The 25,776-nt window shown below is 33.9% G+C and overlaps 3 protein-coding genes across 11 annotated transcripts in view; 2 read left to right on the plus strand and 1 right to left on the minus strand.

The window, feature by feature from the left end:
• The window catches only part of LOC100181253 (src substrate cortactin-like), a 10,973-nt gene extending 3,795 nt beyond the window's left edge, over positions 1–7,178 (minus strand). The window contains exons 1-16 of one of the 7 annotated variants that reach the window (XM_018817560.2): positions 6,932–7,178; positions 6,234–6,307; positions 5,997–6,083; positions 5,254–5,407; positions 4,773–4,883; positions 4,233–4,287; positions 3,901–4,011; positions 3,336–3,446; positions 2,926–3,036; positions 2,693–2,748; positions 2,565–2,625; positions 2,012–2,169; positions 1,393–1,545; positions 982–1,069; positions 584–691; positions 143–376 (exon numbers count right to left, since the gene is read on the minus strand). In XM_018817560.2, coding sequence (XP_018673105.1) covers positions 243–376; positions 584–691; positions 982–1,069; positions 1,393–1,545; positions 2,012–2,169; positions 2,565–2,625; positions 2,693–2,748; positions 2,926–3,036; positions 3,336–3,446; positions 3,901–4,011; positions 4,233–4,287; positions 4,773–4,883; positions 5,254–5,407; positions 5,997–6,083; positions 6,234–6,307; positions 6,932–7,030 — 1,671 coding nt within the window. In that variant the 5' untranslated portion in view covers positions 7,031–7,178 and the 3' untranslated portion in view covers positions 143–242. Of the gene's footprint in view, positions 1–142; positions 377–583; positions 692–981; positions 1,070–1,392; positions 1,546–2,011; positions 2,170–2,564; positions 2,626–2,692; positions 2,749–2,925; positions 3,037–3,335; positions 3,447–3,900; positions 4,012–4,232; positions 4,288–4,772; positions 4,884–5,253; positions 5,408–5,996; positions 6,084–6,233; positions 6,308–6,931 lie in introns of those variants that run through there. The other 6 variants (XM_026840617.1, XM_026840620.1, XM_026840619.1 and 3 more) reach the window with 6 other exon arrangements.
• A 2,152-nt stretch (positions 7,179–9,330) lies between these two features.
• LOC100178893 (stromal interaction molecule homolog) lies at positions 9,331–18,792 on the plus strand. 3 transcript variants are annotated; one of them, XM_002126347.4, is made up of 16 exons: positions 9,331–9,610; positions 9,841–9,944; positions 10,755–10,875; positions 12,090–12,201; positions 13,028–13,137; positions 14,731–14,914; positions 15,056–15,116; positions 15,377–15,547; positions 15,644–15,724; positions 15,834–15,931; positions 16,118–16,335; positions 16,515–16,574; positions 16,925–17,039; positions 17,361–17,429; positions 17,723–17,881; positions 18,081–18,792. In XM_002126347.4, exons 1-16 carry the CDS (start codon positions 9,442–9,444, stop codon positions 18,349–18,351), a joined length of 2,103 nt encoding a protein of 700 aa, XP_002126383.1. In that variant the 5' UTR covers positions 9,331–9,441; the 3' UTR covers positions 18,352–18,792. The 3 variants fall into 3 exon arrangements, with proteins under 3 accessions (XP_002126383.1, XP_009857576.1, XP_018673097.1); XM_009859274.3 differs by lacking the exon at positions 13,028–13,137 and adding an exon at positions 13,542–13,645 and having other exon boundaries at positions 18,081–18,364; XM_018817552.2 differs by lacking the exon at positions 17,361–17,429 and having other exon boundaries at positions 18,081–18,364.
• Positions 18,793–21,736: 2,944 nt separating this feature from the next.
• LOC100176577 (cyclin-A2) lies at positions 21,737–25,619 on the plus strand. Its single transcript, XM_002125962.3, has 9 exons — positions 21,737–22,260; positions 22,404–22,614; positions 22,691–22,759; positions 22,907–23,066; positions 23,135–23,262; positions 23,440–23,663; positions 23,841–24,045; positions 24,519–24,629; positions 24,831–25,619. The coding sequence occupies exons 2-9, from the start codon at positions 22,438–22,440 to the stop codon at positions 25,035–25,037; spliced, it is 1,281 nt and encodes a 426-aa protein (XP_002125998.2). The 5' UTR covers positions 21,737–22,260; positions 22,404–22,437; the 3' UTR covers positions 25,038–25,619.
• Positions 25,620–25,776: the final 157 nt, after the last annotated feature.

The following is a 25,776-nucleotide window of genomic DNA, read 5'->3' on the forward strand; positions in this document are numbered from 1 at the left end:
GAAATAGGTCGGAATTTCAAAGTATACACAGAAGGAAACTTGTTATATATATAAACCTGGTGATTAAAAATTATTGTTACGCAAACACAACGAATAAATGAAGACAGTGTATAGTTACACTCAATTGTTACATTATACTTGGATATATAAGTGCATATTAGATTTACACAAAGCATGAAATGATCTCCAATACATTAATGATTGTTGAAATTCACATGAATTATCATTGTGATTCAAGTTTTTCATATCAATTCAACAAAATTTGCTGGAAATAAACCAGTTTGTCCGTTGAATGTGCCAGACCACCAACCCTCATCAATTTGTTCAATATGGGTTATGATGTCATCAGGGTCAAAGGTTATCTCGTCTTCACCAGCTGAAAGAATTATTCGTTACTAAAAAGTTTTGCATATAAAATAAAGTATAATATTAGATTTAAGCACAACTAAGAATAATTTACTTGTAAAAAAGGATTTTTCTTAAATTCAATGCCATTTGTTTTATAGTAAATGCATGTAAATGCATTTTTTTAAATTTTGGTAAATAAAATGACTAGTTAAGTTAACATATTGGTCTAACTTACTTGCTTGATAATCATACAAAGCTTTAGCACACATCCCTTGATCCACAGCAGGTGCGTCATCAACACCAGCATAAGGATTCTCTTCTTCTATTTGCTGTCCCCCTACAGCTGTTAACAAACAATATTTAATCAACCTTCAAATGTGGGAATAAATATATGTTATTTATGCTTGTGGGGTGGGTATTGACATTTCTTATAACAAGTTTTTCGCCTGTTTACAACATATGTAACTTTGTAAGTAAATAATTTTGGCAGATTTTTATGGCTGACAATTTGGACAGCCCATAAGGCCCCAATGTGTTGGAGCAATTGCCATCAGATGGTGGTGCCAGCACTGAGTCTTAAACCCCATCTTTAAAGTTAGAGGCAAAACCATAACAGTATTACTGCGTAACAACCTTCATATGCATTATAATCTTCTACAGCAGGCTCTGGTTCTTGATTTGAAACCGGAATATCAGGGTAGGTAGACTCCGGCTCATAATTCTGTAACAAATGTCACTGGTTGAATTTTACACAGCATATACCAATTTCTTGCATCATGTATTCATAACTGAAAGACAATTTTAGTCCCAGTATACTATGTGAGATGCCACACCCTAAAATGTCGTCTTTAGGTCTTTACATATTATGCGATTGTACAATAACGTTGTGTTTGTCCTTGAACTTTTTACCTTATTTTTGAAAATTTGTGTTACATTTCAAGAATTTGTGTTACTTAAATTATGTATTTACCCTACCAATAAACACTATTAGATCGGATGTCAAAAATTTCCTTTTTCCTTTCTGGTCAGCAGACATCTACTTACATCATCATCATTGGGAGGAGCATCCTGGTAACTACTTTGCTCAGCCTCGTATCTTTGTTGCTCCTCTTCATATCTTCGTTGCTCCTCCGCTTGCTTTTGCTCTTCTTCATATCTTTTTTGCTCTTCTGCTCTTTGAGCTTGCTCCGACTGCCTCTGATGATTTGAACAAACCATTTAAAGATCAAACACCAAAAACTTTAAATTAAAAAAAAAATGTTTTCATTTTATGAATATAGGGATTTTATTTTGTTTTCAAGCATTATATTTATTTCTTTATTAGAATAAAGAACTTGGCTCATTTTAAATTTACTTAGACCTTATTACATAAAAAAGTCATAAATGAAATCTTTAAATATACAAGCATTAATGCATTGTTTAAATGAATGGAATTTACTTTGTCTCTTCGGTCACGATAACGAAGAACAAGAGAGTTGATAAAAAGCGAAAAGACGGGTAGAAACGGTAAAACAACAGTTGTTAAAACACGCTTATTGATAAAAAAGAAAGAAATATTGTTTATGATAAAATGCGTGACCGTTACACCCTACAGACGTTTATCATGTTAATTATTGTTTTCTTGTGTGTGGTAAAAGTTAATAGAATTAATAAACAAACTCACTTCCTCCTCTTGTCTCTTCATCTCAGCAGCTTTTCTCTCACTCTCCTCCTTCGCTCTTCTCCTGGCTTTCTCTTCCTCTGCTCTTTTCCTGCTCTCCTCCTCCCCAGCAAGTGCCATGTTTTCAAATTTGTTCCTGATATTCCCAGCACTTCCACCACCTGTCGAATTAAATTCTTGATATCACATTACATATTAGAATTTAATTTGTTAAAATTTGAGGCACATTGCTCATGCAAAATGGTCAGCATAAAATTTGACCAAAGCAAGTTACACTGCTAGAGTGCTAGTGCCATTCACTATGGTGCATTTACAGCAAGATGTATTGTACGAACGTCCACGCACTTCTTTAACTGTGTACTTGTAGATTGCTTCCGCATAGTTGCCATTGTTTGTATTATTTTATCGCAATAATAATATCAATAAAAAATTAAAAAAAGATGTATTGTACTGTTGGAAAATCACACCAAATGAATAAATTTAACACTCTATATACCTAGAAAATACTAACAAAACAGCTAAAATAATAGCCAACTTTCATAAACAAATCTTATACTTGGTGCTGTCCTCTTGTATGTTGTACTCGCATCTGACATATCTTCAAAGGTCCCAGCAGACTGTGAAGAAAAAGTTCAAACATAAGATTGAACTGAACTCCACATGCACTAGCAAAACATTACTTACTTGATCCATTCGATCGGTTTCAACACCATACGACCCTCCGAATCCCTTTGAATAATCTAAACAAAATGTTTAATGTAAATTAACAGGCAACTGAATGAAAAATTGCATCCTTACCACCCTATTTTGGCTAAAGGGTAAAAATACAAAGGTATTTTCTATTTTGTAAAACAAGAAAAATTAAAAAAAAATGAACAAATGCAAAACAAAAGCATGCATGATATCTGATATGAAACCTTTCTGTGATTCATGCTTGGATAAAGCTTGCTGTTCATTCCAACCAAGTGCCGATTTATCTTGACGATCTTTCTGGACACCAAACTTTCCCCCAAAACCAACCGCATAATCTTCATGCACAATAATGTCATGCAAACGTAAAAGCAATAAAATGTTGTAAAAAATCCATGCTCTGACATTAAGTGAAAAAGTGATAGTGAAACAAAACAACATATATGTGTGTGTTCTTTATTTAAATATGTTGTGTTTTAAAATCTAGCTTTTCTGGTGTATAATATCATAACATCATTCGTGTGAGAAATTTTCCCACAATTTTGTGATTTCATGTAATTAAAGTTATCCAAAATAATAAAAAAAATTTGTGATGTTAAAAAGTGATAAACATCATATATTTTTATATGATCAGCACCTCTTTGTGATTCGTGTTTTGCCAGTGATTCGTGATCATCCCATCCGTGAGCGGATTTATCTTGGCGATCTTTTTGAACACCAAACTTACCACCAAACCCACGAGCATAATCTGGTTCATGTCCATTCAAGAATCAAGTTTAAATTAAAAGTCAAACAATAAAGTTTAAATCATAAAAAGAACATGAAATTATAAACAATTGAAAATCAACTGATTTAAATTGAATCTTTAGGACGTTTAGATTATATATTTTGCAGTACTAACACACATATTATATAAATAAGTAATCAAAATATTAATTAGTATGACAAAACTTTAACAAAGCATAGATAGTTAAACCAATACAACTTGATAAAACAAATATTAATATTCCTTACAACAGCTACAACAAGAAACTAGTTTACTTTATTTAAAACATTTTATATAACCAACCATACTTTCAGTATCATTACATGAATGTGCCCCAACTTTTAAACAGAAAGTATTATTAATCAAGTATTATTAATCAAGGATAAAAAGGGAATCTTTAATAAGAGAGATAAGATACAAAATTTAAACTCAGAACCTTTTTGAGATTCGTGCTGCTCTAGTTTTGCCTGGTAATCATATCCATGTGCAGATTTATCAACGTTGTCTTTTTGTACACCGTACTTTCCACCAAATCCCTTGGAATAATCTACAAAAATAGAAAGTAATATATAATATATACAGGCAATAGGCCTATACATATAATTATCATTAAATTTACAGCCAGAATGCAACAGTGTTACAGTAGAAAGAACACCCCCAGATAAATTTACAAAGCATGGTCCCTGGCATCAGAAGTTAGAAAAACCTTGATATACATAGAGGAACAGTAGAAATCATGAAAGAATGTTAATCAAATAAGTAACTTACCTTTTTGAGATTCGTGTTGTGCCATTTTCTCTTGGTAATCGTAACCAACAGCTGACTGTAACAAATGCATTTATAATTCATGTTCATGTATGTCTGGCACTTAGGTTTAGTGGTTGGGCACTGGCATTAAGATTCATACCCAATAAATATTGGGTTCTACCATGCTACTACTATTAATGGCATGTGTGTCCTTGGGCAAGACAGTTAAAGATAATTGCTCCAATCTAGTTGTCTAATGGGTTGGCTAAACTTAAACCATCCGAAAAAAAATCACTAACAAAGTAAAATTCCTGGTATCTCGTGGACGTGTCTAGTATGAAAAATAAATAATAAACATTTTACAAAATAAACAGCAAAACATTACAGAAAGCTCATGTACAGTCAGGAGAATTTAAGTAAATAATGAAATGTGATAAAGTTACGACAATTTTTATTTTTTTTAATGCATGGCTTAACGGCTGACAATTCAAGTATTTAACATAACATCTAACATGCATAAAACACACACAATAGTAACAGTAAGGATCTCAGTCATTTCACCTTGTCCACATTTTCCTTCTGAACTCCATATTTCCCTCCGAAACCTTTTGCAGCATCTACTTGTGATTCGTGCTTAGCTAGATCTGCTTTGTAGCTGTATCCTACAGCTGACTGTATAATTACAATAGAAGATAAATTAACACAATGGTGCATTTTTTACTATAGAGAAAAATAGATATATCTTAAAACAAACCTAATAGTTGTAAAACAAAAAATAATGCTGGCTTTTAACACAGCACTTGATGCAGAGTCATAAATTAGGGCGTATGGAGTCATGTTCATACTTAATAGTTTTGCTTGCTAGAATTGTTTTTGACAAAATTTATTTAATAAAAACAATGCAGGGCTGTTTAGTTAAGATGGCCGAGTGAAATAATTATACGAAAAAATTAAGTTTTCTAATTAAGATATATCAATAGGCCTATCATATATACATATATAATGCAAAAAATCATCTAAATGCAAATGTTGGACGACTAACTTTATCAATTCGATCTTTCTGAACTCCATATTTCCCTCCAAAGCCCTTGGCTGCATCAACTTGTGAAGCATGTGCAGCTAACTTTGCCTGATATGAAGCATCCACTGCTGATTTATCCATTCTGTCTTTCTGAACTCCAAATTTTCCACCATAACTGAAGAAGTAAATTAATTGTTGCAGAGAAAAATTTGAACGGTGCAATCAGGGCGTTTACAAGGGGGGGTTCACAGGATTCCGGACCCCCTTTAAATATATATTTTTTAAATTAAAAAAAGATTTTTATCTGTAAGATTATAACCCCTCTTTAAAAATATAAAACAGTCATATTATTGTAGAATCTTACGCGTTCCTATTATGAGCGTTATTATTTATGTCAGTCAGAGTATGTTTTTATCTAGCATGTTACAACGCGTCCATTTTCTAAGCAAACACTTGCGGACCCCACCCTTTTTTAATTCCTGGATAAGCCCCTGGGTGCAATTATTCTGCTTGAAAAGTAACAGTGGCCATAACAAGATGTTGCATTTGGATTTTATTAAACATTTACAATAACCTATCTGTTATCCAGAATCTTTAAACTATTTTAATACTTCCTAATACTCCAATGTTGCGAAAAAAAAGTTAAACCAATAATTATAATTATATCTATTATATAGGCCTATAGAACATTGAACATTTTTTCCTACCACAATATTTATTTTCAAACCTGGTGATAACATTTAATGATAAAACCTACAACTTACCCATATGCAGCTTTTGGTCCTTCCTCAAACTGTTTGTTTTTCACGCTACTGTCATCATGTTTTACATCGTCTCTTAGCTTATCAACACTAAAATTTAAAACAAGGTTTAAATAAACTAAGATGGTGTGTTTTTACACAAGGTGTAATTGCCGTTTGAATAAACTAAGATGGTGTGTTTTTACACAAGGTGTAATTTATAAGACATATACCATGGTGAATATGAATGTTGCATCTCACCTGATATGAGCAACTCTTCCTGAGCCTTCCACTGTTTTTGAACCCCATCTCTGTTCCTGTTCAGAAACTTCATTCTGGAATATAAGTTGTCAGTTAGCTAGGTCGTAGGTAATTGTACAAATCATTTTAAACAGATATAAAATTAACCACAAATAAACTATTGAATGTAACCTTTTTGAACATTTGTGGTGGGGAAACGAGAGTTGGTATAACAAGAATGTTACACCTACTGTTCACTTGCAAGTTACTATGTATATTTTGTTGGTAATATATATATTTTTTTATAGTATATATATTAGATAACAATTTATACAAGCCATAACAAGTTTAAGTGATTGCCCTTAAGTATGTCTTGCTCAAAGACACATACGGCCACAATTAATGGTAACAGCATCGGGCCACTAATCAATCTAATAGCCTAATTAAACCTCAATAAATGCAAATGAAAATGGAAAAATTTGTAATGAAAACCTGTGCAAAGAAATGTGAAACAAATATATATATATATATATATTGTAAATATACACTAAAAATTAACTTTTAAAACTGAAAACAAAGTACCAGGGGCAGGGTGTATGTGTATTGTGCTTTTGTGCATATAGGGTAATTTGTCATAAAATGTCTAATTTGTTTAGCTCTATAACTCTCTCTACAAAAGTGTATATAAATATACTGCGGATATACTGCTAATTACTCACCACAAAATCTGCATCAGTTTCCCAGTCATCATCATCATTATCTTGCACTGAAGGTTTAGTAATATCTTCGGTTGTGTTTCCTACCGCGGCCCTCCACATGATTATAATATATGCTGGTACAATAATACAAAGATATATTACAATCAGTCACACGCAACGTTAAGATGAGATACTTTGAATTTGCTTTGCAGTCTCTCTACACAGACGATATAGTATTCTCGCCACCCCAAAACAAAAATTCAGAAGATCTGTGACGGAAATCGTCACGCTTCACTAAACTGGCGTGTTGCCGACCCCTTTGCATTCCAATTTGTTACGAGATGCCCTTTACCTAGCTAAAATCACTCAAATCGGCTAAAAATGGTGCTTTGTAAAAGCCAAAAAGTTTAGCTTTCTATATGACATGTTTGTTTCATTAAAAAAACAACACGCGATATTTACCTTTGATTTGGAAAAATGTGCACCGCACTCTGGCGCACTCAAAGAGATTGGTTTTAATCTCTTTGGGCGCACTGTTGTACAATTAACCATCATCTGTATAACCATATTACACGTTAGTGTACTATGGTTTAACTTTCTGCGCTGATAGATGCAATTAATCGAGTACATACAACGACTAGCTTCTCCAAGAGTCTCCGAACGAATAGGCCGAATCAGTTAACACAACCGGCGGCAACTAGTTCCTGTTAAAAAATGGAAGTTAGAGTACTGTGGGAGAACATGGGACAACTTTAGCACATGATATTTAAATATCCTGATCGTGTTTTAAACAATCAGCGGTCTATGGAAGTCATGAGGATACATTTTTATAATTCATTAAATGTTCTTTGTTTATTACCAAATGGGTCGAGAAAATGGAACGAAAAGGTGTCCCATCTTTCCCCACCTTACTATATTATGAACAACAACACGAATTTTTAGCATTCCTGTTTTTAGGGCTAAATGCTTTATAGGTGAAACCGCTTTTTAATTGTTGTGACCATTTACCTAACCGCAATAGCTACTCCGAGTAGAGCCGACAATGCTGATTACCAGATATATATTTTTTATGGGGTGGCCATACCAATCTGTAAAATCGCTTTTATAGAATGTTGCACTATTTATATGTCGTCTAGTTGCAAAAAAAGCAATAAGCTAAGATTTTGTATTAGTAGTATTCTGCAACTTGCAGTTTGTAGTATAGTAACCTATACCGAAATCAATTGACTGGGCCTGTTTCTTTGTGGTGTAAACTTTTTAAATTTAAAACCGCAATTTTGTGCTGATTTTATACATTTTCGACTATAATCAAATTTACAGTACCCGTAAAAAAGTTTTTTTAAAAGACCCGTCTTACCCCGAATCCCGTCTCGCCCCACCCTACTATATTACTAACCTCTCCACCAAAGAAGCCCAAAAGTAAATAAATATTTTCGCACCATCACGGTGTCGTTTATATAATCAGGCTAGAAAATAGAAATGGTTTAGCAGAAACGCTGTCAAGATCGGTAGCATAGTAACGCTCGCACATACTCTCCCGCTGCCCCAAAAGGGTGCAGCACAGGCTAGTAGTAGTTGCGAAAACTGCAGTAAAACTTAATGTTAGGGTAGGTTCTATTAATATCATAATAAACTTTTTAGACGATACAGGCATGTTGCAATTCGATGCTTAAAAATGTGTTACATTATCCAATAGTACATGACAAAACTTAATTAATCAATGTCAACACTGCAGGTATGAATGGTTTCATGGCTTGGGAGACTATTCTCATAAAAACAGTTATTTTTTGTTTAGGGGTTAACATTTGAGATGTTATCGGTTATGTGGGTTAGTAGTTACATTTAGCTAATCAGATAACGTAGAAGGAGAATTTTTCACTGGCACCTAGTATAAAATCAACCACTACTTTTTTGGGCAACACTGCTTGTTATCTTCTTATTTTTAGCTGAGCTGTCACTAGTTCCAATTTACATTGATTATCGGTTTCGTATTGTTAATGCAACAATGCGGAATTTCAGACGCACAAGCCAATGTAGTAGGGGTTAGGAGTGAGTGTTCAGTGGTTTTAATACAGTTTGTGTATGCATTACCGCGTTCTTGTAAATTTGTTTTTGTTTGTAGAAGCACTGTATAATTGCTAAACACATCTTTTGTTATTGTTTTTATTTTTAAGTTTGCTTCATAACCTTAAGGTGCATATTTCATGTAATTGTAGTTCATGCAATAATTATGCACACGCTAATGTATAATTATTGGTTCATGTATTTTCTCTTATCTTGTCACTGTGGTCTATATGGTGTCATGTCAATGCGGACTCTCCTGTGAAAAACAATGTTTAACAACTTAGAAAAGATAAAATATTGTTTAAACATTACATTACGGCTTTATATTCTGCAAATGATCTACTAATTTTTATACAGTTATTTTTAAAGCTGGTTTTCTATTAGTTTATATATTGTTTGTTTGTAAGCTATATGTAAAAATGTGCTAACAAAGTTAAAAGTAATGTTGTAGTCCCCACTTCCCAAACATGAAGCGAAAAAGAAATATTTCCATCAACAAAATTCGACTTGCTTTGGTCACCATTCTCGCTGTTCAGTTTCCAAACATGCTGTGCTTGCTATCTTCACAAATATCTGATGTTATTGGAGATGCTGGTGAAATAGGAGTGCAAAGTTTCAAAGACATTGATTTCACAAGTAAGAACATTGTATATTCTGAATAAAGTGTTTATATATATTTTGAATGCTTGTTTTCAGTTATACTTATGATGCAACGGCTAAAAGTTCTAAGGCCTATGCACTCAATTGTACCAAACTACCAAATACTACGTATAATACTTGTAAGACTTTTCAAGTGTTTTGTATTATACCTATGCTTAATGCAGTCAGATGTATTTTTACTTTGATGTGGCAATTCTTACATACAGACATCTCAGCATTAGACAATGTTGCAAGGAAAGCAATGAAAACATTGCATGATGATCTTGACCACGATGATGATGGAAATGTATCAATAACTGAAGGTGCAACGGTAAGGAAAATGTATTTATTTTAACACATGTCACATGGGGCCCTAACTTAGCTAATTGCAATTGTATTGGTTGTTCTTATTAAAACAATCTACTAACATTTTAACATGTATTTATTTTAGCTTATTTTAGCTTAGATACATATGACCTTAGCCTAACTTATTGCCTTTTATTGGTTGTTTTTAAACAATTCCCTAAGATAGTAACATATTGACAAGCTTTCTTCTTTAATAAATTATTAATGCTCCTGCAAAAACTCCAGTAGGCTATTTAGTATTTAATATATGCTGTCATAAAATGAGTTTGTAAATGTTAAAACATAGCCCACCCCATACTATAGTATGTTTAGATTGCAGTTAATAATATTGTAAAGTATCACTATTGTTATGATGATGTCAGACAAGAAATAACAGATTTTGTGTGTAATTAGCAGTACAACTCTGATTCAAGCTTGAGATTATAACAACCATTCTCTAAATTTAACCCCAATATACAATCTTTTGTCTCATAAATTATTCATCACCATTGGTTTTCTAAGGTACATGGAAGCAAAACCATGTTTGTTGTATTTTTAACCTAACTTGAAATAAACATTGATAGTAAGTTACAACTTGTCATGTAGATTGCTACTTGGAAAACAATATAGCCTATACAATATTTTTATTTATATCAAATGCAATTTTGTATATATAGGGTAGTAAATATCAAACCTAAATTCTTTCTTTTGCCCTTATCGGAATTTGTACAATGATAACTATCGAATAGTTTTATTTTATTACATTTTATGAATGTATTTTTTCTATTTTCTTCAGTTTATCCACCGTGAAGAGTTCAAAGGACACTCGGGCAAATCTAATCTTCCCGGCTTTGCCACAGACAAAGATGGAAGGATTACTGAACTTGAATTCTGGGAGGCTTGGGCAAAATCAACAGGTGGGAAACCCACAAGAATGCATACTGTTAACTTAAACTTATTTTTAAGTAAATACTGCATTTTAATTAAAAATTTATCCAAACAAAATTTCTATAATATACGCTCAAAGACTGTATGGTAGTTGTCGTCATTTTAAAGGCGAGTCATTTCCTGCTTTATAATAAATGCTAACAGCATTATATCCTGTGAAGTTCTGTTGACCAAATTTCCCTCCTACTTTCACTGGAAGTTCCATACCATATATAGACCCTTACCATGGCTTAATAATGGCTTTGTCTTTTGTATTGCCTGTTACCTAATTTAACTTAATAACTTTTTGGGGTCAGCTATTTCTAAACTATGTGCACTGTTGAGTGTTGTATATTATCCTAATATCCTGTACATATCTATGATCAATAATTATCAAGTGACCTGTAAAATGAATTCTAAATCATCCATTGTGTTTGAATATGCCATGCTTTATAAACTTGAACAAAGGACTAAGACCCACCCTTGGTAATGAGAAATCCAATCCTGTGTCAATATTAGAATTTAGGTTTTCAAATGAATCTTTTACAGCACTTTGCGAGTGCAGGGTGACGTAATGTTTGACTGGAAAAACGTCCTGTGTATTCTAACACAACAACATATCTAAGTGTTAAGTCCTATCTCATAAAAAACATGCACATGCGTAGGTCACGTATTTTGCTTTCTTATATAATTTGTAACGTGGCCACCATGCCAGCTCAACAAGCTAGTTAAGCGTTACTGAAAAACAATAGGCTGTTGCAAAGTAAAAACACCGGTGTAAGCTTACGTCATATAATTACTGCATTTTAGTTCAGTAACTGTTCTTGAGGACAACCTCATTGGTCTGTTGACCTTGTGGACTTGGACTTTATAAACAAACCATGAGTACCTGAAGCAGTGTAACATGTGGTTTATTTATAGTAACAGTGTAAAATCCCATTTAACGAAACCAATAAGCGCCTTGGGCTTTTATTGCAGATAACGTAAATTGAAATTAAATTTACATTTGAGATGTAAATTGCATGATTAACCTGCGTTATGAGTGTCATGCGTGCCTCTGTGTTTGTTAGTAAACAATTTACTCATCACCGTCTGTTAGACTCTATGCATCATTGCTTTGTGTTCCACTATATTAATATTCACTATGTATATGACTGATTGACAGTCGAGACATATTATTAATCATACTACTGTACATATGTAGTGCACAATTGGACCGTAACACAGATGATGGAATGGCTTTCAGTGGATGTAGAACTTCCTCAATATGCGTTCAAATTCAAGCAATATGCGATTCCTGGTGCTGCAATGCCAATGTGAGTCTTTCAGATGTCATTTACTCATTACACTTAATTTATGGTCTCACAAAAGTATACTTTTACATTATTGCGCCACAAAGTTTTGGCTCCTTTAACCAACAGAATAAGAATGTATATACTAACTAAAGCTGTTTGTATACATTGTTTGTTGTTGTTCTTTTCATAAATACCCCTTGTTACTTCATGGGTTTTAATTTAACAGCAAGTTTAATTTTTAATTTAGTATTTGCCACCTTTCAAACATAATATTTATTAAATATCTTAACAGCTAACAGCCAGATTTAAAAAATCAATATTATATCAATATATTTTGATAGCTATGAGTAATCTGTATTATAATCTTCTCTCATAATCAATAATCATTTCATTTATATGTTTATATAAGTAGTAAGTGCTACAGGCTTGGAGGCTATTTGTTAAATATATCATCTAAGACCTAATTATTGGTATTGGACAATATTACAATAGCTATCTTGTAAAAAAAGATTTTTTTTGTTTTTAAAACTTCTATCATTTTTAGAAAAGCCGTTATATACATATTATATTTCATTTTAGGCATTTTACTTGGTAATAACTTATATTCTCCTACTAGGTTTGGGTAAAATAATTCACATATGCCTGGCAACAGCAAGGCTAGCATGTATAGTTGTTACTTAAGTAATGTGATGTAGTTTTGTTTCAAATTTAAGCGATACACATTTATGTGTCAGCTCTCCTCTCTCATTCCTAACAAATTTTCCCACATATTTTTGCGGACAAAGCACTCCTGGTGTTACACTAAGGAATTTTATTTAAACCTTTCCACGCCTTCTTTCCTTCCCAGCTTAGCTAGTAACAGCTCAATCGTTTTGTCGCTGGTAGACGGAATAAAAGAGCACCGACTTAAGATTTGGTTAAAAGCAATGGAAGTGGTTCTGTGTGGATACACAAGTTGTAAGTGCATGAACCCGTACACACTTTGCATTCCAATTGACCATTATACCACATCAAGTGAAGCCATAACAATATGTTCCACATTACCCAGATCCACCCACTGAAAGTTTACCTTAGTTTAGAAAATATTTTTATTGTTAGCAACAACCCAAGGCATTATCACACACAATTATACAACCACAGTTTTTCAGCTTGCTAAACTTTCTTAATTCTTTCCTTCTATCCTATCTGCTCTCTCTCTGTGTCAACATTCATTAAATCATTCTCTCTCCCCCATTTCGATTGATCCCATCTGCCACATTATGTAGCGTTGGCTCTTTACTCCTTAACAGCATTCTGGACCACCTGATTTTCTACCACACACCAATAAAAAACTAACCCGGCCGTTTTTCCTTCCTTTTCAGCTTTACAGGTTGGCCTCGCTTGAAGTCCTTTATACTGACCAAGAGCCACAGGCAAAAACTTAAAATTCGAGCTACCGAGGCAATATTATTTGGACCCCCGCCATGTAAGATTGTCGTGTAGCTGTACCCAGTTTCAACTTCCTGTAGATTTCTCTTGATTTGGCTTGACGTGTTCTTAGTTTAACTGGCTGCTGTGGTTAAAATCAGTTCATATTATTTTATGTTTGATGTGATATTCTAGCAATGTTTACCAGCTACCACCAATAATGCACAGATTTAATTTGCATCACTTGCACCAGCACTACTGATTAAATAAAAAATTTGCAAATTGTAAAAATTTCACAAAAGAGTTTCAAAAAGGTTTTATAATTTTAACTAGTTTTGGTATCAAATTTTGTTGCCCAGTATAAAAAAAATTAATGAACAATAGCCTATATACCAATGTGTAAAAGTCCCTTTTATCAGAAACAATGTGTGGCCCTTTAGACTTAGTGCAATGCTTGTATAGAGGCAGGAAATAGGCAAATGATTGTTTTATAAGCATTCATTATACTTCTCTTCTTTATGTTAAAGCACTTAGTCACTATGGTAGTAGATTTATCACAGTAGATGATGGTTCATCATGGTGTAGTAGTGCATATGAACATTGATTTGAGAGCTTCATTGTTTACCAATTATCCAATCCACGCCTGTGGGCATTTAAACTCTTTAAATCCTATGCAACTCCTTAATTACTAAAGTTCATATCAGTCCTCTAATTAGGGCATCGCTTCTTTCCATACACAGTAATTCTTATAATATGCTGCTTCTTTCTGGCCTTTACACCTCTTTATTTCTTTCACTCAGGATCAAATTTTAGTTTTCCGACACCAATTGCACATTTTTTTTATTTAGCCTTAGTAGTCACTACACTATTTGGAATGCAAGTGTGTATGGTCTGTTATCTCATTTTAAACACTCTTTTTATGTTGTAACAAAATATTGGTTAAGTGATCAACATACTCGGTGTTAAACTTTACTCCAAAAGTGAGATGAAGCAGTTTATCTTAGGCTCATTTCGTAACTGCAAGTATAAATTCTTTATTTAAATTCCACTAATTCAATTACAACATATTTGTCTTGTCTACCCCATGAAACATTGATTTAAATTTTAATAACTATTTTAGATTTAAACATGCTGTCTTTCTAGCGAAGTCCAGCCTAATGAAAGACATTCTGGTTTCTGTTTCCCTTATCCTTGCTCTTGGAGGGATTGCTTTTGGGATTCATGTTCATCGGAATGCGACTCACACTGTTTCACTGATGCAAAGCAAGATGAACAACCTCCAAAGGGAGCTTGCTAAACTTGATGAAGAAGATGAGGAAGGTGTTTGGTGAGAGAACCTCTTTAATTTTTGCTTATTTTTTTCTATATTATCCAAACCTGCTAATTAGACAAAATTGGTATTTTGTCCACCCATAGTATTGTATTTACTTTGAGAGTTCAGCCTCATATCCCAATCCACACTTTTTAGGATGAAAGATCTGGAATCAACCGAATCTCAATCTTCTGCTCCTATACGAAGAGACTCTGATGTAAATATTTGTTTTTTTTAAGAAATACATATTTGTGTGAATGACCATAAATGCTTCCTGTTGTCTGAGGCTCTTTTGTCTGAATTATTGTAGGGCTTAATCATTCGATATGGGTGAGGCACACCATGTGAACAACAATTTAGGTCTACCCATTCTCTAGTAGGGTTTGTTTATAAAACAGTCAGTTATTTCTTCGTAACCTAGTCTTTTTCAAGATGTATTTATCAAATGTATTATATTCGTACACATGACTTACACAGGGCACCGTATCAAATGCTTCGCTCGTATCATCAGCAAGTGGACAAACCAAGTTGATGGAAGTTCTTGATGAACTCGCTGATGTAAAACAAGCTCTTGAACAAGCAGAAGAGAGATTGAAGCTCAATGATAAACACTGGTCACCACCAACTAGATTGCTCACTTGTTTGAAGGTAAGCAAGTTTATATTTTTTTGTCACCTTTTTTGATAAAGTTAAAAAATATGTTTAAATTTTCATAAAAAAATTAGTAATATAATTTATTTACAGACCACATACCAAGTCGAGATGAAACTGCATGAAGTGAAACGTCATACTGCGCATAAGAAGGTAGAGCAAGCCAAGGCACAGGTCAGTGGTAGAAACTATTTATATTGCTTTAAACTTTATTTAAATTGTGATGGTCTTTATTGATTTTGTGCTTCTCCAATTTTAATAATCGTTCAATTCTGTTTTTCAGTTTCAAAAAATGAAGAAAAAAGTTTCGATTTTCAGTTCTGTTCAATTCATTCACAGTCGGCAAGTCGATAGTTTTGATCTGGAAGTTCAAGCTGCAAAGTGAGTTTAAACCGCTTTAATCTAAATTTGTGTGTTTGACAGTTTACTATAAAATTCTGTGTTTACTGTAAAAAAAATTGTGTATTGTAACACACTGGGAATACACAGTAAAAGTTGACACTTTTCTGTAATAACATTGGAATATTAACAAATGTGTATCATTTTACATTAAATATATTCTTCCAGAGATGCTCTTCGTGAGATTCAGCGAGACTCTCATGAGCATCGGAAGCGGTGGATGGAGCTCGAGACGATCCTTCGATGCAAATTCTCATCTTCCCCAACTCGTCATCTACCTGTTGGAACAAAACTCGATGAAGCACGAAAGTTGTCCAAAACGACAGATGTTTCAGAATCTGGTGTTTCCATGACAACCAGCACTGAACTAGACAGAAACTCAAATGGTAAATATACTTCCAAGAAATACATTTTTTTGAAAAGTACAAGTTAAAAAAATTTTTAAGGATGTTTTGTGCTAACTGTCTACCTAGATTGTTTTTATAATTTTCTATCTATTTTGCACCTTAATCATTCTATTCAACACTTAATATCATTCAAAACTCTTCATTAATTTCTCTTTCAGTCACTTCATCATCAAACAGATCTTCTTATGAAGATTTAGAAAGTGCATCCACTTACAAAGGTATGCATGTCTGTTCTACTCATCATTTATTTTAATATTTATTGTATGCGTCAAGTGTTCCTTTGGCCATTGTAAGTTGGATGGTTAAAACTGGTATAATATGGCATACCACTCCAGTTTTAGCTTAAAGTTGTTCGATAGTAAAAGGCTAATAAATACTCTTAAATAGAATTGATTGAAAAAATAGGAACAGTACTGTATTTAAGGAATAATTTTTTTTGCATAAAAGTTATCATAAATTTTATTGAAAACCACATTTCTTTTGGCAGTAAGATTTTGTTGGGTGTTTTGTTTACAAATATACCATAGTGCTACACCTATTAATACAACATATTCTTCCTATTCCACAGATGCTTCATCCTTTGCAACAACAGGGAAATTGATGCACAGAAAGCAACAGGAGTCTTGCCCAGCTCTTGGTGATTTAAGTGGTGACCTGAAAACGAAAAAGCAAAATGAAGCAGTGTATGTTAAACCTGCACACTGTTGGCTTAACGAGCATGAAAACTTAATTATTTATTTAAAGAAAAATAGTTCGAATCCATGAGTTACTTTTTATAACTCACTATGTGTTAATTATAATTTACATGTAGTCAGTACATTTCTAAACTCAGTAATTATTTTTAATCATAACAAACACAGATATTTTGTTAATTAAACCAATATCCGCACAAATTTAAAATGGCATGTGATAAAAAGTAATCCCAATTGCATACCACCCATAATGGCATGATGACCTGATATAATTTCAATTTGATTTGTTGCATGAATGTTTTGTTTCTATAGACTGAGAGCGAGACGACCGGTATCCCTACATTACGGTCCAACGATCGAACACAAACTAACGAACAATAGGTCTGCATTGTATAATGTGATTTAATAATATTAAAGTTCAAATTTAGTATGTTCAATAGTTTGTATTTTTTAATTAGGAAACTATAATTTTAATTGTTGCTTGTTGCATGAAAAATCTATTTTCAATTCAAATGGATTGACATGTTATTATTTTTTATGTTGTATTGGGTGAACTAAATTTTATTATTAATTTTATTATAAATTTTATTACAAACTTTATTATTCCACCTTTACTGGTAGACATCAATGGTTTTTATCAGAATATAATAAAAAAAAAACAATATTTGCTTCAGAAATAGGTCTGCATCGATGGTGAACATGAAAACCTCTCTGGCGACCAAACCAGTTGTAAATGTTACTACAATTGCAGAGGAAGCCTCACCTGAGATACCAAAGTCCACTCTGCAACAGGAAGGCTACCATACACTGCCGAAAAAGCGCAAATCGCCGATGTAAGTTACAAAACTCAGATTGTATATCTTGTTTCTGCTTGTGTTAACAAAGAGATTATAATTTTAGGTTCATATGCTTTTCTTTACATTTTATTTGTTTGTTGGTGGAATTTTATATAATAATTTCATAAGTAACAAATACTCTTTCACTTTCTTAAAACTAATTAGTCTTCTAATCGTTGATTTTGTCAAACATCAGGTTCATGAGAAAAAAGGATTCTGTAGCCTCGGCTATGACACCGGAGTCTTACAAAAAGCGAGTTGAATCCCCCGTTCGAACGCCATCATTGGGCCCGGCTGACACTAAAGTTAGGAAGGCAGAGAGCACTCATTCTTTACCAGAGTTAAATGGCAAAGCAGAAGAGATTTCCCACACAAATGCTACCAATGGCAATCTTGACACTAAAATAAGCAAAAGCAAGCGATTTGGAACTTTGTTTAAACGCAAAAAGAAGGCTGAGAAAACGTGACTACGTTTTAATATTATTGAGAAACAGTGCGCATGATGTTTCGAAGCAGTCACATCTGCATTTTAACTTCATTCTTTCCGGGTTATGCAATTGCCCTTAGCCATAAACTGCTGTAACTTGTGTAGATTTTACGTAGTGAAATATCTTCCATGCAATTGAATGGTAATTGAAATCGCTCGTAATTCTGCTAGACATCTGCTGTAGCTGCTTTAAGTCTAACAGTGCTATTTCCCTACCTTAATGGGCAAGTATAGAAGTACATATAATACAATACATTATTGAGTTAGAGTTACTTTACAGTATTTCTTACTTTGTTTTTGATTTTTCACAAAATATTCTACATTCTGATTACTTGTATGTAATATATTCTTGAGAATAGTTTTGTTGGCTTGTCAAATATTTAGAGTTACTTTCGAAAAAAATAATTAAATTTGTTGGAGACATTTACTTGGTTGTTATATCATGTGATCAATTTCAAGAGGTATTGGCACTGGGCTAATATGGTAACTTTAGTAATGCTTGTGGATCACTTTTTTGGGTAACACAAAACTCTCAAGCTTGGGAGGACCTTTGGGAATTTAAGGTATGTCTTTCGTGGACATTTTAGGCGGGAAAATGTTAGTTTTACACAAGTATATCACTGTTGGAGGTTTTCAGTAACCAACATTAACAAGTCATATATGTACAAGTCTGTTTGGATTTATGTGTTAATATAGTCAGTATACAACTCCGTGGTCACTAATGGGTTGTCCAAATTATCAGCCATATATAAAAAAATCCAAAAAAAGTAATCATTTACAAAGTAACATACATGGTATCTCGCAAGCTGACAGGAGGTGTAAAACCCGTGTGATAAAGACTGTCGTTTACCGGCCACGCGAGGATAAAGTAAGTTACATTCAATTATTCATAGTGAGTAACAATTATTGACAGGTTGAATTACTGTGAGCAAGAGAATTATATTTTCAAAACGTTTTTAAAAAAAAACTAATCACAGCATATAAAACTGTTTTGGGAATAATTTTCCAATAACCAAAGTTCACTTTGGTTATCAAAGTCTTCATCGGTTTGGATAGGAATAAACAGTTTTGTTTCAGTTATTACTTAACCAGATGCTTCGATTACGAAATTGCTTTTCGATTACGAAATTGCTGTTCACACGCTTACGTTTGCTTGCTGGAATAGGATAAATGGACTTAAACATATAAACGAGTTTTTATTATGAGAAGCAACTTTTAAATGGTAATTTCAACATGTCAATGCATCAAAACTAATGCTCAAAATGGCAAGTAATGAATAGATCCACATATAGTAGGGTAGTCGAATAAAACGCACCAAGGCCGATTACTGGCGTTAAGTTCGGCGCAGTGGCACAGTTGGTTAGCGCGCCTGCCTCTAACCCAGAGGTGATGGGTCAAAGCTCGTCGATACTACCATTGTGGCCGTATATGTAGCCTATCCATGAGCAAGGAATTTAACGGAAATTGCTTCAACCTAGTGGTCACTGGTGGATTGTCTAAATTTTAAACCATACAATATATATATAAAATAATATATAGTAGGGTGGGGGAAGGGAAGATGGGACACCTTTAGGACATAATATCCAGATATCCTGATCGTGTTTTAAACAACTAACAACGGTCTATTAGACTCATGGGGACATAGTTTCATATTTCTTTGAATGTTCTTTGTTTACTACTATATGGGACGAGAAAATAGAGTTAAAATGTGTCCCATCTTCCCCTATCCTACTGTATATAAGTTGGGTGGAGAAAGATGGTAATTCAATTCATTCTATTACTTGTCATATTTGGTAGTAAATAAAGAATATTCAAAGAGGTACAAACCGTATCCTCACGAATTCTATGGACTATTGTTAATTGCACATAAATTTTCCAATATTATTTCACGGTATATAGCGTGTATTACTAACATTAAAATCAAGGATTGTAAGCTGTCCCGTTTTACCCTGTTTTCACCTGAGAAGTGAGGGTACAGTTTTGGAATTGTTTGCATTTTCTTTGTTTACTACTAACTGTTACGAGAAAATAGAATAAAAATGTGTCCCATCTCCCCCAACCCTACTATATTTTTGATTTTTGAATGGGTGTTTTAGGGCACTGTCTTCCCCAACTCTACTGTATGATAGTACAATTTCACGGTATCACACCCAAACCGTTTTATATTTTATGTTTTAAATATTGTGCGATATTTTCTCAAGTGTTACAACTTACTCATCCCTACTATAATTGGGGTTCAATGACGTATACGCCCAATGAGACAAACAAAATATCGATTATAAGATTTATTGGACTTTCCAAAGAGGTCTATTATTTGTGTTTGTTGAGCTGCACAATGCCTACAATAAGGACGCTGATTCATGTTTACTGTGAAGCATTGGGACCAGCACGAGCCGGTTGTGATAAGCGTCGATACGCGGCCATCAAACAAATCAAATTTCGCGCGCTACGGGATTTACAACGACACAGCGTCTCCAAACAAACATGTATTCCGACGAATCAAGGTAGTCACACTGGGTCCTTATTACAGAGTCGTCAATGGGCAAGATATTTCCTGTATTGATCTGGCATTTAAACCGCCATTTCCATTGTGCCTGAAACTTAACCCAGTTTTCTATTATCCCCCGATCACTCTTCGGTTAACAGGCGATGCGACGAAGAAAGGGCAAGCCAACGACACGTCTTGTTCCAGCCAGGACGCGAGAAAGAACTATGCGGACATTAACTAACATCTGTGAAGTCACGTGACTAAAATTACAGCGTATGCCGGAAATCCGGCACCTTATTGTGTTTTGTATACATATGTTTAATAGGCATTATGGACATAGGCCTATATGTACAAACAACTACCTTAAATGGGGACAATTATACCAACTGCGAGTGTATTTTTAAACCAACGGTTTATTTCCTAATGTGATAAACAAATTAAGTATCCTAGCTGCAGACGTTACATTAAACACTGCAAGCCTGGGAATTAGTTTAATTGCGAGGTAATTGTGGGCCGAGTAGTTTTAACTCCACTGTCGAATTGGGTCATGCGAAAAGCTCTTTTATCACTTGTGTTAGTAACAATATATGAGCTATAAAATTGCTTATGTACTTGGGAACGTTTATACATATATCTTTCATGTACAGTCAATACTTTTATAACTAAAGTGTACAATTCTAATACAGTTTTGTTACATATTCCAATCTCGATTTATTTACGATAACAAAGAATCCGCTTGTTTCTATGGCAGACCGTGGTGAACGCGATCGTTATTTTTTCTAATCTCCCGCTCTGGGCGACGCTGAAATAGCGGGTTTAAATTCTTTATTTCTTTTTTATCTCTTGCGCTCTGGGCGGGCTGAAAGAAAAAGTCTCGGCGCGTTTTACGTTCGCGTCTCTTGGCCCACGTGACTAAATGCGGTGACTCGATTGGACGGGACCATCGCGGGGGATTTAAAAGCTTCTTTCAAACTGGCAAAGCGTCTTGTATCTTTGATTAGGAAGCATTTTTAGCGTCAGCGGTTGAGTAGGCAAGCTTGTGGAGAACGCTTGTGGAACAATAAGTAATAAACCCGTTGTCCCGGTGACCTAGCGTAGTTACTATTTACCCCCGAAGCGTCGTTGTTCGCCGTAGTAGTGCAAATTCGACGAGCTTTATCAGAAAAGGCTCATTACAATCTTCGCCAAATCGTTGATTACTGATAGGAATGTACAGCACAGCAGCAGTGAAAACTCGCAACCAATTATTACAGTAGTGGGGAATGCTAATTGAAGCTACAGTTCTGACACGTTGCAAGACTAATATTAGCAACGTCAGTTTGTACAGAACACAGTCTCACAAGTAACTGCCGTGGACTGTTGTACAAGAAGCTTCTCTGAAATTACAACTTTTTACTTAAGGTAAGTTTTATAATGTGTTTTCTGATCCTTGTCTCAATTGATTAGGATTATTGTGTTGGGTAGTTTATATGTATTTACGTATTAATGTGATGTGACTTCAGCCAGTACTAGTACATGTAAAATTGATTTGTATTTTTTTTTAGAATTCATGCCAGCAGGAAAGCTTCATAAATAACCATGTCTCACAATGTACTTTCAACACGTTCTACTTCTCATGTCGGGGATAATCGACAAAAACCTTTCAATGAAAATGCTGGAGCAAGACCAAAGACAACTCAAGGACGTGCCGTTCTTGGTGTGATCAGTCAAAACACAGCTTCTGGAAGAGTTCAACCATTTAGAGCTGCGAAACAGGTATGGGCCTAGTTTACTCTCCTGCTTTTGTCATTTTGTTAATATAAAACAAATATATAACACATTATCATTTCAGAATGCCACTACTGAAGGATTCTTTAGTGGTCAACCACCTGTGCAGAAGCTGAGTGGTCAGAACTTCAAGGTGATTATGTTAGAAACTTTGTTGCCTAGTTACTGTAAAGTTTTAATCGCTATAATAGAGTGTTAAATAAAACCGAAATCTTTTATTAAATTAAACATTTGGCATTTAATAAAACTCTAAATCTTTTAATAAATTAAACTTTTGTAGATATTTGATGAATGCTCCTCAAACAATGATGCCAAAGTGCAGCAAAAACCTTCGGTTCCAGCCATTGCTTCAAACCAACTTCATCCAGCTCTTACTGCGCTTCCTTCTACAAGACAACCATTGGTTAATCTGCCAGTCAATGTCTCCTTATCATCTGTTGGTAAGTTATTGTAATTAAAAAATAAAATGTTTTCAATGTCCAGATCTGTATAAGAAAATCTTTTTTAGATTCCCCTATGGTGCTTGACACATCAGATGAAGAACGACTGAACATTTTTGACATTGATTCCAATGCCGGAATATACGGACTGTCAGAATACGCAACTGAAATCTTTCAACACTTAAGGGAAGCTGAGGTAACTAAGTGAACTGTATTAAACATAAAAATTAAGTTTGGTTCGAGGACTCTACAAAGCTCATTCAGCAATTGGCTTGGCAATTAGCAGACATAACTAAGAGCACTGTATTAAAGTTAAACATAAACCATAAAGTTAGAGGTTTAATTTAATGACTGAACTTTTCAAACTTTTCAGCAATTACATCGGCCCAAGCCAAACTACATGCGAAAGCAGCAAGACATCACAGTTGGGATGCGAGCAATTCTTGTTGATTGGCTTGTAGAGGTGGCAGACGAGTACAAGCTCCACACAGAAACCACGCATCTTGCTGTAAATTACATTGATCGCTTCTTGTCCCACATGGCTGTCCTCCGAGGGAAACTCCAGCTTGTTGGAGCTGCTGCCATGTTCATTGCTGCGTAAGATTTTATTCTGAATCATTAACTTATAATTTTTGCTTTAAACTTTAATTGCTGCGTAAATTTATCTTCCAAATCATTAACTTTTAAATTTCCACTTAAAACTTTGTAAAAAAGTTTAATAATTTTTTCTCGTTTTAGGAATGTAAAAAAGTTTAATAATTTTTCTCGTTTTAGGAAATTTGAAGAGATCTACCCACCAGATGTTGGTGAGTTTGTTTACATCACCGATGACACTTACACCAAGAAGCAAGTATTACGCATGGAGCATCTCATTTTGAAAGTTCTTAATTTTGATGTAGCAGTCCCAACGTCAAACCAGTTCCTTAAACGATACTTGAAATCCGCTGGTGCTGACAAGAAAACTGAATTTCTTGCTCAGGTGTGTAGTTTTTAAATAAGTGGATCAATTTTAATTTATTAGGCTATAAAAGCAAATAAATTAGTGTTTAAGAAAAACTAAAACAGTACATAGATTTTAAAGAAAAACTGAAGCCGTAAGTTTAAATATTCCCCATTTCCTGACCTGCTTTACTAGTTTCAGGAACGGTAATAACTTGATTTACTTTGTAAGTTTACATAAAAGATTTATTAATTATTTGATTCCCATTTCCTGACCTGCTTTACTAGTTTCAGGAACGGTAATAACTTGATTTACTTTGTAAGTTTACATAAAAGATTTATTAATTATTTGATTCACTTGATAAGTTTATATAAAAGATTTATAAGATTTATTTTTAGTTTTGGTAAACAAAGATAACTGCTGAAGAAAAAGTCCAAATTAACCAAAATGAACTTAAATAATTAAATTGATTGCATGTCAAAATGCTTACTAACCCTGAAATTTTCTTGTAGTTTCTTTGCGAATTGGCATTGGTTGAGTTCGACTGCACACAATATCTTCCGTCCATGATTGCAGCTTCTTCAGTTTGTTTGGCGAGTTACACTGTATCTGGAAAGATCTGGGTAAGTGTTATATCTAGTTTTTGAATTGAATAAAAAATCCCCTTTGAACAAACACATTGTGATCTTTTGAATTAAATAAAAAAATCCCTTCTAACTTGAAATTCCTATAAACAAACGCGTTGTAATTTGTATACTAAATGTATAAATTTTGCTCGTTTGAATCTTGAAATTTTATAACTAAATATAATTTTTTTGCTGTAGGATGAAACCATGGAACACTACATGCAGTATCAACTTCAGGATCTAGCTCCTTGCATAAAACGCCTGCATGAGATCCTTGCTGGAGCTTCCAAAAACTCGCTACAGGCGCTATTTGAGAAGTACAAGGATGCGAAGTATGACTGCGTTTCAAACATTACAGCCACACCTACATTACCATTTGATGAAATGGAAGCTGAAGAGTGTTGAGCTTGAGACTGCTCGTAATGAAGATGCTGGATTTGGTTGCAGGTCACAGTTGCTGCGTCCCCAGCATCTTAAGTTCAAAACGTGTAGGAAATGAAGTTGGTCCTGCTGTTACTCACTGCCATTTTACCGCAGTGCACCAGGCACTGTTTTTAATCCACTTATTTTTATCTGCCTGCCTGCGCTACCATCTTGTTGGTAACGATCTGCTGTAACTGTGAATTATGTTTATCAGGTGTAAACTTTGATGTCAAAAAAACAGTTCTTGTGACAAAATGTTAGTTCGTCTTAAAATTCAAAGTTTGTTTGACTTGTCCAAATCTTTTGTTCGATTCGTCCAAATTTATGTCTATAAAATCAAGTCGAACTTTTGCTGTGCATTTATCATGTTAAATTGAGAGAAACCAAATTCTTATTGATTGCTTCTGTTGGCCTGAATGTTACGGTTTTAAGTATTTTTCAGGGCGTTAGTTTTATTTATCTTTTGTTCTACGTTAGTTACAGTTTGCCCTTTTTAAATCTTAACATCTTCGTGCATACATTGGAACTATTTTACCCTTCAATAAACAATACTGAATTTTAAAACCAATTGTGATGAAGTTATTCTGATTTTCAAAAGCTAGGTAGGCATTGAAACAAATTTACATTCTAATAAACAATACGGAGTTTTAAAACCATTTATGATAAATACTGAATTTTCAAACCGTTTTTGATGAAGTTATTCGATTTTCCCAAAGCTACG

Source organism: Ciona intestinalis, chromosome 2 (genome assembly GCF_000224145.3).
Source record: "Ciona intestinalis chromosome 2, KH, whole genome shotgun sequence".
NCBI classification, from domain to species: Eukaryota; Metazoa; Chordata; class Ascidiacea; order Phlebobranchia; family Cionidae; genus Ciona; species Ciona intestinalis.

Excerpts from the sequence above, each read along its gene's own strand:
- LOC100178893 (XM_002126347.4), top strand. The coding sequence starts at position 9,442 with ATGAAGCGAAAAAGAAATATTTCCATCAACAAAATTCGACTTGCTTTG. Across the intron at positions 17,430-17,722 it reads CACAAACTAACGAACAATAG|AAATAGGTCTGCATCGATGG; the intron begins GTCTGCATTGTA and ends TATTTGCTTCAG. Across the intron at positions 17,882-18,080 it reads AAAAAGCGCAAATCGCCGAT|GTTCATGAGAAAAAAGGATT; the intron begins GTAAGTTACAAA and ends GTCAAACATCAG.
- LOC100176577 (XM_002125962.3), top strand. The coding sequence starts at position 22,438 with ATGTCTCACAATGTACTTTCAACACGTTCTACTTCTCATGTCGGGGAT. Across the intron at positions 22,615-22,690 it reads CATTTAGAGCTGCGAAACAG|AATGCCACTACTGAAGGATT; the intron begins GTATGGGCCTAG and ends TTATCATTTCAG. Across the intron at positions 23,664-23,840 it reads GCTGCCATGTTCATTGCTGC|GAAATTTGAAGAGATCTACC; the intron begins GTAAGATTTTAT and ends TTCTCGTTTTAG.